The sequence below is a fragment of the Arachis ipaensis genome, chromosome B08 (assembly GCF_000816755.2).
Source record: "Arachis ipaensis cultivar K30076 chromosome B08, Araip1.1, whole genome shotgun sequence".
Classification (NCBI taxonomy): Eukaryota; Viridiplantae; Streptophyta; class Magnoliopsida; order Fabales; family Fabaceae; genus Arachis; species Arachis ipaensis.
The window spans coordinates 120759643-120775117 of record NC_029792.2 but is presented as its reverse complement, the minus strand read 5'-3'; the positions used below and the strand labels follow the sequence as shown (position 1 = coordinate 120775117).

At 37.3% G+C, this 15475-nt stretch overlaps 1 protein-coding gene across 1 annotated transcript; it reads left to right on the top strand.

Annotated features, from left to right (window-relative positions):
* Nucleotides 178-2119, top strand: LOC110265370. Its single transcript, XM_021108340.1, has 3 exons — nt 178-1001; nt 1134-1305; nt 1788-2119. The coding sequence occupies exons 1-3, from the start codon at nt 807-809 to the stop codon at nt 2117-2119; spliced, it is 699 nt and encodes a 232-aa protein (XP_020963999.1). The 5' UTR covers nt 178-806.

Below are 15475 nucleotides of genomic sequence, written 5' to 3'. Positions count from 1 at the left end.
AAAAAGTTTTCTAAATAATAAATAAAAAAAATACTTTTATCTTATTTTACACAAACATAAATAATAAATAAAAAGATATTTTTTTATATGAAATATCTAAATATAAAATTACTTTTACTTTTGTAAAATATCTTTTAAAAACGACTAAAACCCCAAAGTGGTCCTTGAGATTGGGCGAGTTACCCATACTTGTCCTTGACTTTCAAAATTCCCTAACAACATCCCTGACATTCAGCTCCGGGACCCATAGTTGCCCTGCAACCCTTTCCGGCGCCAAGTCAGCAAACGGAGGGATGATCTGGCACCTCCAATGCCACGCTGGAGCCAGCAACGGCTAGCTGACGTGGCAAATCTGAATTTTGTACCCAATCTGGTCCCTGGTCCCATTAAAACCCTAAAAGCTAAGATCATCTTCTTCATCGCCTGAGCTTCAAACTGCTGCTGCTGATTCCTTCTCAGATCATCCTCTTCATCGCCTCCAGCTCCAGGTAATAACACATACAGATCACATGCCTTCCATTTCGATCTGCCATTTCTCTGTTTCCTGATTGCTAGCTGCTGCTACCATAATATGAATGTAACTTGGCTAAATTTCAGTTTCCTCTAAAACTGTAATCACTCAATACTAAAAACTATAAGCTGCCGCTGCTTTTGTCAGTTTGCAATTGTTTGATGTAGCATTGCATTGTGTTACTTACTGTAGACATGTGCTGCAAATGCAAATGAAAAAGGTGACAATGCTTCCTTGATTCCTCACTCCAGACGGCCTGCACTCCCCTCTCTGCAAATACCCCCATGGTCATTAGATGCCGCATTATCTTCTTTCGCAAAGATGGATGGTCCTTCCACATCCACCTACTTTAAGGACCCTCTCTCTTAATGGTAAAGGTTCATTCTCTCCATTGTCAAAGGTTGCCCACTCATTACCGGTTACTCCAATCGCATCTTTGGGTCAAGAAAGTGTACATGGCAAACATCTGGGATGTGCTTCTGATTTAAATGTATGTCTCTTTTCTTCAATCAAGGCAATTGTTTTCATACAACGCTTGCTAAAATTTTTTACATTTTGTATGTTAAACTGGTATATGATTTTAAACTATGCTGCATTGATGAATATTTCCATTCTTGTATAGACAATGGTTGTCAAGCAGCATATAACTCGATCACTTTCGGTTCCAGTTGATGCCAAAGCCAGCAAATTAAGGTGCACTCAGTCTAGGGTCTTGATTCGTATCATTTCAGCCAGGCGGCATCTTGCAACTGTTGATGGAACTTCAACTGGTGATTCTTCAGTCATGGAGATTAGTAATTGCTTGAAATATACGTAGAGCACATAATTTCTTGTAGGTTCCCATTTTACATTTCTTGATCAAGAATCACAATCTGAAATATTCAGTTATGAGTTCTGACTTTCAAGAACTATTAAATATTTGGCACTTAACCATATATAACATGATATTGGTAACGCTTTGCATCGTTTAATAGACATTATAGATGAAAGAAATTTGGTGGCTTCTAGGTGATATAATCTTTAGTGCGTCTCTCATAGACAATCTTAGAGACTATAGCCTTTTATAGCCCTTCCATGTCAATTGCTGACTAACTCTCGAAATTAAAGGCTAGCAAATTAAATAAACTTTACATTGAAGTTAACTTATTCATTTCTATTTTCAATCATCAAGTTTGTCAATTGCAGATTGTCTTTAAGTTAGGATTCCTAGGTATTTCAGACTATAGCCTTTTATAGCCCTTCCATGTCAATTGCTTACTAACTCTCCCCTTTCTAGCTATTGAGGATACTACAGCAGATATTCCAGAGGAAGAAGCAGTTTGTAGGATTTGTTTGGCAGAGCTCGGGGAAGGAGAAAATACTCTTAAGATGGAATGCAATTGTAAAGGTGATCTTGCACTTGCTCATCAAGACTGTGCAGCAAAGTGGTTTAGTATTAAGGGCAACAGGACTTGCGATGTCTGCAAGCAGGATGTTCAAAACCTCCCGGTAACACTATTGAAAATTTATGATCGCAAACTCCCTGCCAGACAGCCACCAAATGTGCCACAACCAAGGGAAATAGCTTATTACCAAATGGTTCCTGAAGGAGAGAAGAAGAGATACTAGTTATAATAACGATTCTTAGCTTTTAGGGTTTTAATGGGACCAGGGATCAAATTGGGTACAAAATTCAGATTTGCCACATCAGCTATCCGTTGCTGGCTCCAGCGTGGCATTGGAGGTGCCAGATCATCCCTCCATTTGCTGACTTGGTGCCAGAAAGGGTTGCAGGGCAACTATGGGTCTCGGAGCTGAATGTCAGGGATGCTGTTAGGGAATTTTGAAAGTCAAGGATAAGTATGGGTAACTCGCCCAATCTCAGGGACCACTTTGGGGTTTTAGTCTTTAAAAACATATCATTTAAAAATTTTTTTTTTTTAAAAATGACGTCTAAACAAGTGCTCATTAGTGAAAGAAGTGATTCTCTTTTGATTACAAAATGGGAATAAATTTTGTAAGCTTAAAGAATTGATTCTCCAAGTTAGAAAACGATTCTTAAGACTACGAAATCAATTATTAGATAAAAAAAAAGGTTTTAATTATTTATATAACAACTAATAATAAAGAAATCAATTGTTTGGTGAAAAATCAATTATTTTTGTTCGGGTTGGTAATAGTTCCAAAGTATTTTTTATTTTAGAGAAAATTAAGTTTGTCTCTTTTTTTCCAAAAAAGTTATACTTTCGCAAAAAATACAAAAAATGAGTACTTACAAAAGATATTCTAATACTGAAGTCAAAAATGTTTAAGAGGCATATAATAAAATGAATTCTATTATGACTATATACGGTGGCTATAATGACTATGCAAGTATTATTAAAATTAAACTCACACCTTTTTATACTTTGATAACACTTTTTTAAGTAACACTTTTTAAAAAGCGTTATTTAATAATAAAAAAAGTGTTTATTTTAATTTTAACAACATTTTTGAAACATCATAGCTATCGTAGTCACCGTAGCATAGTCATACTAGAATGACCCATATAATAATTCTATAAATATAGAATGTTAGATATGAAATAGAATTTATAAAGCTTATCATATCATCTTCTCCTTGAGATATAAAAATAAGTGTCTTTTTATAGGCATAGAATTGATGAATAAAATTGATATTATGACGGTTGGTCATTAAGTCGAAAATAATTATTATTAAGATCGTCCGTTACAAACTTAAAATTATGACAAATAAAACCAAGTTATGACTCATCATGTATAATAAAAATTGAGTTATAGTGTAACAGATCACAGTCCCAAGCTTTGTCCGTCGATCCAGGATAAGCTTAGAAAATAAAATGAGTTATAACTTGGTTTGATACGAGCTCTGTGGGACAAACTGAAAACTGTCATATGTCAATTGGTCCAATTATAAGAGTAACAACTAAGAGAATAAAAGAAAATTTTGCAAATATGGCTAAATCATTTGTTCAGGAGATGCATCAAGAATTGACCAAGACAATGGTTAACGATTATAGAAAGCCAAACACCTTACTATTTACAAATTACATTGAAAACTCTCGTTAGTCAAGTTTAATCATTTAGACATCACTTTATTAGTATTTATTTTAAGACTGTTAAATCTAGTAAACAATAATAATATTTTTGGTATCACAGACATGATTTTAGTTGGGTTGATAGTCCAAAAGTGCCCTTGATGAATTATTTAGTATTGCAAATTCAAGTCACTCTTCATTGGTGAAGTCCAAACAAAAAGAGCAATCAGCCCATTGTGTTGCTATTTGGACAAAATCATCAAGGCTCCTGACTAGTGGATCAAACCTATCTCCAACCATAACCGAATTCATTAGCATCATGAAAAACAAAAGGTAATAAGCTTCTGCTGATGCATAATTTGGGTAAATCAATGAAAGAAGAAAAGAGGTGCTTCACTTTTTCATTAAGCCCCAAATCAGAAGAAAGGAAAGCAAATTTTGGAAACTATATCAAATCAAATAGGAGCCGAAAGTAACTTGCTTAAGTTAAGATAAATAAGAAGAAAAAGGTATGATTGTAACACCCTACCACACTGAGCTTTACGCTTAAGTCGTAAAACAGAGGTGGTGTGGTATTACGACCTCTAAAATAAAATGTGTACATGTAATAGCAGAAAGATTATAATATACTAGGAGCCTTGAAGAATAGAGGAAATAAAAATCGCAAAATAAAAGCGCAACGCTCAAGAAACGAGTTAACTTGCGTGCTAAGAAAGCTATAGTTGTTAAGTGGGGAACGAAGCATGCCTTATAAGGGTGTGGATACCTCTCCCTAGCATGACGCATTTTGACGAGTGAGTGTGGGGGGCTTTGGCCATCATCCCTATCGTCAAAGGCAAAACCGTGAGGCCTTGTGTGCCAAAGCGGACAATATCGTGCTAGCGGGTGGTCTGGGCTGTTACAGATGGTATCAGAGCCAGAACCCAGATCGATGTGCCAGCGAGGGCGCTGGACTCCCTTAGGGGGGTGGATTGTAAGGCCCACATCGGTTGGGGAGGGGAACGAAGCATGCCTTATAAGGGTGTGGATACCTCTCCCTAGCATGACGCGTTTTGACGAGTAAGTGTGGGGGCTTTGGCCATCATCCCTATCGTCAAAGGCAAAACCGTGAGGCCTTGTGTGCCAAAGCAGACAATATCGTGCTAGCGGGTGGTCTGGGCTATTACATAAACGGTGCGGTGATCGGAGCTCGAACGGAGGAGTTACGGCGACTTGAATTTTGCCGTAGCGTTGGGGTTTCTTCCTTCTTCTCCCCTGCTGATGGCTTTCAGCATTTTGCTGAAATGGGGAAAAGAAAGGATTGTGCTCACTTAAATGAGATGAGCCAGTTGGGCCCACGGGCCCAGTTTGGATCCGGTTCAATCGGTTATGTCCGTTCGGTCCAATCTTGGTCCGTTTTCTTCGAAATTAGTGTCAAAATTCTCGTTTTGATGAGTTCTATCCTAATTTAATATAATATTCATATTTCTAGTCTTCTTTATTAAAGACTTATCTATTGACTAATTATTTACTAATTTAACGGGGTTTACAATGAGATTTTCTATTAACATACAAGTCAATTTCTTGGTGAATCCTATTTTTTTCTGCACATGCAATTTTGGTAACAAAAGGAAAATAGAGTTTACTTTCTTCTTTTATAAATCAATGGATAATAATAAAACTTGGGACTAAAGCATAAGATTAAGGATTTGAATTTGGCAAACTCATTAAGGAAGCAAGTTGCTGCTGCTCATCTCTCCTCTATTGTGTTTAACTTTGATATCTAATCCCTGATTTTCGGGTCTGATTGAAGAAAAAGAAAGGGGGACTTCAACTGGTTCAATATTCAAGGAGCTGACTTTGAAAAATAAGCCCTAGCTGTAGAAACAGTACTCAATACAAAAAGGAGAAATTAACTTCAATTTGGAAAGGAGAGTGAATAAAATATTTGAGTTTTATTGAGAGCTTCTCTACTGTTCTAGTTCAACGTTTTGGACAGTGTTTCTACATCAAAAGAATATTCTACAAAAATAAAGAGCTTCACATATACTACAAGAAAATAAGCTTTCTGCCACGCTTTAAAAGCGTGCCAAAAAGTGCAAAAAAGCGTGCCGATAGCTTTTCGCCACGCTTTTTGAGCTATCGGCATGCTTTTGAAAGGGTCACATCTGCCAGCGTGCCGGTTGCTCTATCGCCACGCTTTTGTGGATCTATCGGCACGCTTTTTTGTTGGCACGCTTTCATCTCTTGCCACGCTTAAAAAGCGTGGCCATAGGTCTTAACCTATAGGTATGCTTAAAAAGCGTACCAAAAAGTGCACATATCGCCATGCTTTTAAAACGTCCCAGAATGTTTACTTTAGGTACTCTTTAAAAGCGTGCCGATAGGAGAAGATATGGCTACACTTTTTAAACGTGCCAATAGGATAAACATATGGCTATGCTCCAAAAGTGTGGCTATTTATAAATACGAAAAGATACGGCTACGCTTAGAAAACGTGCCAATAGATGAGGATATGTGTACGCTTTTAAAGCGTGCCGGTTGCCAAGTTATGGCCACGCTTATTAAGCGTGCTTGTTGAGCCCAAAATTAAGATATAGCCACCCTTTTTAAGCGTGCCCATAAGTTTGGTCATAATTTTTTTTTCATTAATCTTCTTAATATTTCGTGCAAAATATATAATTTTAAAATCATTGACCAAAATAAAATTATTTATATTGAACTAATCCAACAAATATATAAACTTTTCCATAAAAAAAAGACATACATATAAAACTTGTCACCACAAAAGTAGGCTTTGATGACAAAGTACCAAAAAGTAAAGTCATAACAAGTAAATAAGAATTTCAATTCCAACAAGTGTCACATATCTACCTCTTTTATATACTTAGTTACAAAATATCAAATTTCATGAGTAGTGTGATCATCCATTATAAGCTTCATTGTTTTTATCACTGCCCTGCAGAATTTTAAATAATCTTGTGTTAGTGCATGTTATAAAGGCGACTTCAATTATGTCCAACAAATCCAATTCCAAATCCAAATTAATTAAACATGAAAATGGCAAGACAACTTTAATTAGGTCCCGCAATATTACATATTCAGCCATTAGAACAAAAAACACATATCAAATACAAAAGAAATAGTCCCTATACAAGGTCACAACCATATATGCTCCCCTTGGCACTTTTTTATCTAGCACCATTGATAACATACCTATATCCTAATTCAACAGATACTTTATTTGAATAGAAACTAAGAAAAATAGAAGGTCAACTCCTGCAATAAATTGAATTGAACACATATACTTATTTCATTCTATTTATCTACGAAAATTGAAAGAAATAGAAATAAGGTGGAAAACATGCCAAGGCCAACAAATAGCTGAGAAGATAAAGCATAGAAAACCACATCAACAAATAGATGAGAAGATAAAGCATAGAAACTTGCCAAGGCCATCAATGAGTAACATCCATATTAGCATATTGTTAGCCATGCATGTCATCCTCTTAAAAAAAATGAAGACTGTAGAACTAGAGCATATGTCACTCTAAAGATCAGGCTGAAGCTCGAGTAAATATTAGTGTTAGTTTCTTAAGTCCAGAAAAAGTGAAATTGTAATATATAGTAATTGCCTAGCCACAAGACAATATACGAAGAAGCTTCAAAATCACAGTTGGTAGCTTTTCACTTTTTTCTATTTCCAATTTCTAATGATCAAATCAAACAATTAACACAAGCTTCAACTAGACAAAAGCGGTGGTCTTCCTTCAATATACATACAATATCACATGATCACGTGGAAGTTATCAACTTATGGGTTGTGTAGTCTTTATAATAACTCAAGTGTTGTTGTAGCAATTCAAATCAGCTACCTTTAACAGCCTGGTGCAAGACACAACATTTTTATAATCATCCACTCATAGCTAAACATAAATCAACAGTACATATTCAGCCAGAAACATAAATTCAACATGAAAAATAAAATTCTATAATCTAAATCAAGGGAATGACAATCATACGAGGTTGGGATAGTTACTTACATCATCAGTTGGTAGAATGTGAGTTCCTTCGGAGGAGTGACAATAATACGAGGTTAGGACAATAATACTACTTGAGGCATCCAAAGGAGAATTTTGGGCTGCTTGTACTAAGGCTGCTACCTCTTCGTCACTCATTCCAGGATTATGTTGGTGCAACATCACCTTTAATAGACCACAAACACCGTCCATCTTCTTTTCTAATGATAAGATCTAATCATTGTATTCAACCTTCACTTGGCGAATCTTCTCATCCTTTCTAAGAGAGCTTCTTGTAACTGAAGTCCTATAACAACGAACTCGATCTGGTTGGTCCTTTCCTAGCACTGCTACAAATGCATCCTCATAATTTTCTCCTGCCTCTATGCGGCTTTGAAGTTCATTCTACCAAAAGTAACAACAACAAAAAAATTACAAAGTCACATTAACTTAATATAAATACAAATCTATCTAGCATTTATATTGTACAAATCCAAATACAAATACAAAACAACTCACAATTGTTGTTTGTGTTTTAGCATAAATTTTTTTTTCCATTTTTACTGGTGCGAGTTGCTGCGAAAACTTCAACCCTTGATGGATCTTCATTGTTCTCTTTAGAGTCACGCTAGAGTATGAAGAGAAAAATTTACAGGAAACATACTAACTAGACAATATAACATGGATATAAAGAAGAAATCACAAAAAAATAAGTTGTTACCAGCTGCTTGCGCACTATTGCAAAATTTGTGGATCCCATTCGGTGTGGACATGTTTGCTTTGACTTATTTTCAGTATTCTTAACAGACATAGCCTAAAAGGCATATATGTAAGGTAAAAGGCATATATGTGAGGCATTAAAAAAGTAAAAGAGAAAAAAAAGGCAAAGAGAAGTATTTGAAGAGAAAAGCCAAGATTTATTTCATTTTTCTTTTGATTGTATTTCTGTTTTGTATCTTGTATTTGAGATAAATTCTTTACTAAGTTGGGTGAGCACTTAGTGTGTTGTGAGTCTAGGGAGTAAACATAGCCAAGTCAAACTTAGGTAGAAGTTTGATTTGTCCCTAATGGGATTAGGTTGAATCCTTGGAAATTGGTGTTTGTAACATTTGAAAAGATAGTGAAATTTCTACCACAAACTGGATATAGGTTACATGGCACAAGGTAACTAAACCAGGATATATGGCTGTGTCATCTTCTTCTTTCCTGTTCTGTTTCTGTTATCGAACTTTATGAGACAAAATAAAATTGTCTCCTGCATAATTAATCTCGCAGACTAAACAGAAGCAATATTTATATTACTGATTTGAAGATTAATTAATCACAATTAAAGAAAGGTCCTAAATTCAACCTCTCTTTTTTTAGGCCATCAAGAACCTTTAAAGATTTATTTTATATTTATTTTATTTTATTTTGGACCTAATTATGATTTTCCTTTAGGCCATCAAGAACCTTTAAAGGTTGATCTTCCTTCCAGATTCCACCCGTGCCTCTTTGCTCTCATTTTTCGATCTGTTTCTGACGCTTTGTTCGTCACCTTCGGCATCATTGTGATATTCTCTTCGTCCGCTTTCCAACGCCGCTGACATCGCCACCAGACGCCGCCAGACGCGCCGCCATACGCCACTCAAAGTTGCCTGTCTGGTTGCAGGCGTTCTCCTTCCAGAAGCATCCGTCGCCGTTGGATCAGCGACCTAGATCAACGGCTCAGCAACGTGCCACATGTCAGCCAGAAGGGAGACGGACCGTGATCGACCCGCGCGCCCGACCCGACCTGATTTTCAACCCGCGTTCCACCTCGCGCCCAATCAACCGCTGACGTGTCTTGCGTCCCCAATCACTCCGTACCACGTGTCATTGCTGTTGACGTGGCATCTGACGTGGCAGACAGTGGGACCTTTTCTAAGGTTTTTTGGTGAGCTCTTTCCGATTCCGGCCTCGGATTTCTCATTTTCTGCTCTGAAATTGCAGTTTTTCTCTCCTCTCCTTAATTTGTGTGTCTACTATTATGGAAACATCAGCTGTTTTTGCTGCCACAGATAGGCAGGGTACTTTTTGTCGAAACTGTAACCGCTCCGGGCACCTCTTCTCCGACTGTCCTTCTATTGAATGTCGCACATGCCACAAAAAGGGTCACATTAGCTACCATTGTGCATAGCTGTTCTGCCGTTACTGCAGGCTCTCGGGACATTTAATTACTGCCTGCCCCACTCGCCCACCACGTCCTGATCCACTCAACCCATCTCCTGTCTCTCTATCTGATATTGCATCTCTTCTTCAGCGTCTTCTCTCCGTTTCTGGTAATACCCCTGCTGCTTTTTCGACCCTTCCAGGTAATTCTAAATGGTACTTTGACTCGGGTTGCTTTAATTACATGTCTCTGTTGCGTAATATTTTTTCATCCCTGTCTACCACTACAAATGGACCTTCTGTCAATACTGCAAATGGCTCCCTCCTGCACGCAACACACAAGGATTCTATATCCCAGTCAACTCTTAATCTTCCTGATACTTTTTATATTCCCAAATTAAACTTTAATCTTATTTCTGTTGGTCAACTTGTTGATCTGGGTTTTGAAGTCACTTTTTCCGTTTCTGGTTGTCATGTACAGGATCCTCGAATGGGACAAATCATCGGGACTGGACGTAAGGTCGGAAGGTTGTTTGAACTCAAGAATCTTCATATTCCTCCTGTACCAAATCTCTGTGCTGCTTCTTCTCCCTCTACCCTTCACTTATGGCATCAACGTCTTGCCCACACCTCCTTAGGAAAACTACGTCCTCTTGTGTCTCAGGGTGTTTTAGGTCAGGTTCCAAACGAATCTTTTGATTGCATTTCTTGCCAAACTGCCAAACAACCTGCTTTATCTTTTCACAATAATTCATCTCTTGCTTGCTCTCCTTTTGATCTCATTCACTCTAATGTTTGGGGCCCCGCTCCCACTGCCTCCATGGGTGGAGCTCGATACTTTGTCGTTTTCATTGATGATTACTCCTGTTTTACTTGGGTTTATTTGATGACTAATCGCCATGAGTTACCTCAGATCTATATCAACTTTGTTACTATGATTAAAACTCAGTTTTCCAAAGTCATTAAGATTTTCCGACGTGATAATGCTATGGAATACCGTGATTCAAAACTCTTAACCTTTCTTGCAGAACAGGGTACTTTGTTTAAGTTTTCTTGTCCTGGTACGTCTCAGCAAAATGGTAGAGCTGAACGCAAACACCATCACATTCTTGACTCCGTTCGTGCAATGCTCCTTTCTTCTTCGTGTCCTGAGCGTGCTTGGGGTGAAGCTGTTCTTACTGCTGTTCATGTTATCAATAGACTTCATTCTTCTGTTCTTGGTAATGTTACTCCCTTTGAGCGTCTTTATCATACCTCCCCAGATTATAATTCTCTTCGAGTTTTCGGTTGTGTATGTTTTGTTCTTCTTCAGCCTCATAAACATAGTAAACTTGAACCTCGGGCTCTTATGTGTTGTTTTCTTGGTTATGGCACTGAACACAAGGGTTATCGTTGTTGGGATCCTCTCTCTAAATGTATTCGTATATCTCGTCATGTTGTCTTCTGAGAGCATCACATGTTTTCTCGGTTCTCATCCTTTGAGTCCATTCCTACTACTCAGTCACCTTTGTTTACTAACCCCAATGTTGATCTTTTCCCTAGTGATGATTCTACAGATTCTATCTCGAGTGACCCTCCACAGCCTCCTGTTCTTCCGCCTTCTCCATCTCCCGATGATTCCAGACCGGACGATGATTCTGCTCCTACCGTCATGCCTCCTCCTCCCGCTCGTTCTTCTAGGGTAAGGAATCTACCTCCTCATCTTCTTGATTATCATTGTTTTTCTACTATCATTCATCAACATGAACCTAAGTCATTCAGAGAAGCCTCCACAAACCCAAATTGACAACAAGCAATGCAGAAAGAAATACAGGCACTTGAAAAAGCACACACTTGGGATTTGGTTGATCCTTTTTCTGATCAGAAAGTTGTGGGCAGTAGATGGGTATACAAGATCAAGACTCACTCTGATGGTTCTATTGACCGTTATAAGGCCCGCTTGGTTGCTCAAGGTTGTACGCAAGAGTATGGTATTGATTATGAAGAGACTTTTGCTCATGTCGCTCGTCTTACATCTATTAGAGCTCTTCTTGCCATTGTCGCGGTTAAAAAATGGTCTCTCAGTCAGATGGATGTGAAGAATGCATTTCTTAATGGGGATTTGAAAAAGAAAGTCTATATGAAACCACCTCCGGGATATCCTTGTCCTTCTAGTAAGGTTTGTCTCCTTCGCAAGGCACTTTATGGACTTTAGCAAGCTCCTCGTGAATGGTTTGACAAGTTCAGCACTACCATATGCAGTCTTGATTTCACTTCTATCCCTCATGAGAATGCCCTCTTCATTCGTAAAAGCAAACGTGGAGTTGTTCTTCTACTTTTGTATGTTGATGACATGATCATTACTAGAGATGATGTTGATGGTATCTCTGATCTCAAGGCCTCACTTTACCGTACCTTTGAGATGAAAGATCTTGGTTCTCTCAGCTATTTTCTTGGTCTCGAGGTCATCTCCATCGGTGATGGCATCTATCTTTCTCAGGCTAAGTATGCTTCAGATCTTCTTGCTCGCGCTGGGATTATAGATAGTCGCACTGAGTCTACTCCTCTTGAGCCTAATGTTCGATTTACCCCTATGGATGGCACTATTTTGGATAACCCAACTCTCTATCGACAGTTAGTTGGAGGTCTGGTCTACTTGACTGTCACCCGACTAGACATCGCCTATCCGGTTCATGTACTTAGCCAGTTCTTGTCAGCTCCTTGTACTACTCACTATGCGGCAGTTCTTCGCATTCTTCGCTACATCAAAGGCACTCTATTTCATGGCCTTTATTTTTCTGCCCATTCCTCTTTGTCTCTTCAGGCTTACTCCGATGCTGATTGGGCTGGTGATCCCACTGATCGTCATTCTACTACTGGTTACTGTTTGTTTCTTGGCGACGCTCTCATTTCTTGGCGTGCTAAGAAGCAAACGTTCACTACTCGCTCAAGCACAGAAGCTGAATATTGAGCCTTCGCTAACGCCACTGCTGAGGTTATCTCGGTTCGTTGGCTTCTCGAAGATCTGGGTGCTCCTCAGTCGTCTCCTACTGATGTCTTTTGTGATAACTGCAGTGCTATTCAGATTGTGCATAATGATGTGTTTCATGAACGCACCAAACACATTGAAATTGACTGTCACTTTGTTCGGCAACGTATCCTCATTGATGCTGTTCGTCTCATTGCTGTTGAAACACTGGATCAAACTGCTGATATCTTTACAAAAGCTCATTACCCGACTCGTTTCCGGACTTTGTTATCCAAACTCAAGCTGGTGTCCTTAGCTCCCACTTGAGTTTGAGGGGGGATGTTAGAGAATCATTAGAATCAATTTAGATCAATTAGTATCGTTTATATTCATATAGCATATCTGTATATTAATTGTAGGATTTTATGCCTTTATTACTTTGATTCATTTAGCACCTATAAATACCCCTTGTATATTGAACTTTTCATAACCTGAATAATACACAAAACACTTTCTCCAATTTAGTCTCTTGTTTCTAACATATTAGAATTGAATAATTCGTTTTTGTAAAGTTTATACTTTAAGAACTCTACATGAGACCATATATATTTTTGAAGAAGTTTTACATTATTCCAAAATGTTTGATTTTGCTGAATATCTTTTTTTGAAACATTAAAGTATTTATTGGTACTCACTTATTTTAAAATTGTGAAATATATTTGAAATTTTTTTTATTGAGAAAGTGTGATTGGAAAAGATTTCTGATGAGAAAGAATTATCTGATTTGATTTGATTTGATATCTTATATATTAGAAATATCAAAGATTTGTTGTATTTGAAATTATATATTTTGAATTGGTTTGGGAGGCTCGTATTAGAAAACCATAGTTAACGGCGGTTATGACGTTAACTTAGATGCATCTAACTCAGACTCTAGCTAGCAGGGGTGTTGCTAGCCTAACGTGTAGGCTACATGTTAGATCTGTTATTCTGTTAGGACACACAAGAGGAAATGGCTACCCATAGAGGTGGAGCCGCCCAGGTGTGAACTTTTGATTTGATTTCTATATGAGAACTCCCTTATTGATTCACTTATTGTTATCAACTATTATTTTCTAATTAAAATTACTTTGATAATAGTATTTATATGGTCTTATGTCGATTATAGATGTATTGTCTAGTCACTGAGTTGCAAAACTCACCCTATTTTTCTAAAAATATTTTTCAGGAGTAAATATTTAATTATGTGAGCCTTTCGATTCAAGAGTAATGATCTGCAATGGGTATCTGTTCTTTGTTGAGTTCTTAGACGTTATCTGCTCCATATGTCACAGGTAGGATGCAATCATATTTATTTTTTTTTAAATATGTAATGATTCATTTTAGAAACTGTAAATTTATTTTAAATATTTGTAATTTTTTTTATTCAACTTATATTTGAGTCGGTTAGGCTTGCTTGGGGATTATTTTCCTGAGCACCGGTCATGGTTCATTTTCGACCGTGACATTCCGCTTGATTGCTTGAGGCTGACTTCATAAAATTTGACCTCGAGAAGGGGCACAATTGATAAAGCAACGAAATCTGATGGCTATAAAGATGATCTAATACTAGTAAACAAGTTGTACTTAACACAAGTTATGAAGTCCTAAAAACAGTTTGGATTTAAACGAGTTGTATGAAATCAGATCAAGAAATAGTCACGTTTTAATTAAACGATTTGAAATGAAACAAATCATAAAACCTTAAAACTACTCATATTAAACGAGCTAGACGAGGTTATACTCAGAAATAATTACGAGTTTTGAAATAAACAGTTTGTATCAAAATAAGTCATACAAAATCAAAACTATAAGTTTCAAAAATGATTTGTATTAAAACAAGTCATTAAGCTGCAAAACAACTCGAACTAAGCGCGTTGCATAAAATCTGATTAAGAAATAATCATGTCTCAAAATAAGTGATTTGTACCAAAAACAAAGTCGTGCAATAAATCTACAATCTTCAAAATAACTCGGTATAGAACGAGTTGTACAAATTAGTTCTAGAAAAAAGATTTGGCGAAAAACAAGTCGTATAAAGAGAGCAAACATAAAAACAACTTGTAATATCATATTACAAAACGATAAAGTAACAACTACACTACAACAAAATGATAGCACACAAATGGTTATGAAGTAACGTTATGAAAACGCTACATAATCTAAATCATGTTAAGTCGACCGACTTTCTTGGCTTCAGACCTCCAAACTACTAAACAACTTCTCCACAGCTCAACATTTCGACTTGGTCATCTAATTGCTCAAGCTCGACTTTGTAAAGCTTGACCTCGAGCAAAGGGCACTGTTCATGTACTGGCCCACAATTTAGTTAGGCCCAAAATGAATAAAACCCAATCTACAGACATCGTTCCGATCTACCCCTACCCGACCTCATAGAGGTCGAAGACAGTGACATGAGTTCAGTCACACTTATTTAAATAAGTAACTAACTTCTAAGATATCTCTTACTAATCTAGAAGGGAGATCTCAACAACTCCCTAACAAAAAGGAACGGTTATCTACCCTCAAAGGTGGGACTACTCTAAAAGGTGGTTATCTATTCTACTATAAATATAATGACATTCTCAAGTATATTCAAATCTCAATCTACTAAAACCTGCTTAAAACCCTTGCTAACTTAAGAATTGAAGTTTCTTGCAGGTATCACCCCCCACCTCCTCCAGAGAAACTCGGACGGCGGTACCTCGACACCAATACAAGTTGGACGTGAGTCTAGACCCAAAAACAACCCAATTTCAAGTAACCATTGGAACAGTTACTATTAGAAGTGTTATATATTATGTTTTTTTAATATA

Excerpts from the sequence above, each read along its gene's own strand:
- LOC110265370 (XM_021108340.1), top strand. The coding sequence starts at position 807 with ATGCCGCATTATCTTCTTTCGCAAAGATGGATGGTCCTTCCACATCCA. Across the intron at positions 1,002-1,133 it reads GATGTGCTTCTGATTTAAAT|ACAATGGTTGTCAAGCAGCA; the intron begins GTATGTCTCTTT and ends ATTCTTGTATAG. Across the intron at positions 1,306-1,787 it reads TTCTTCAGTCATGGAGATTA|CTATTGAGGATACTACAGCA; the intron begins GTAATTGCTTGA and ends TCCCCTTTCTAG.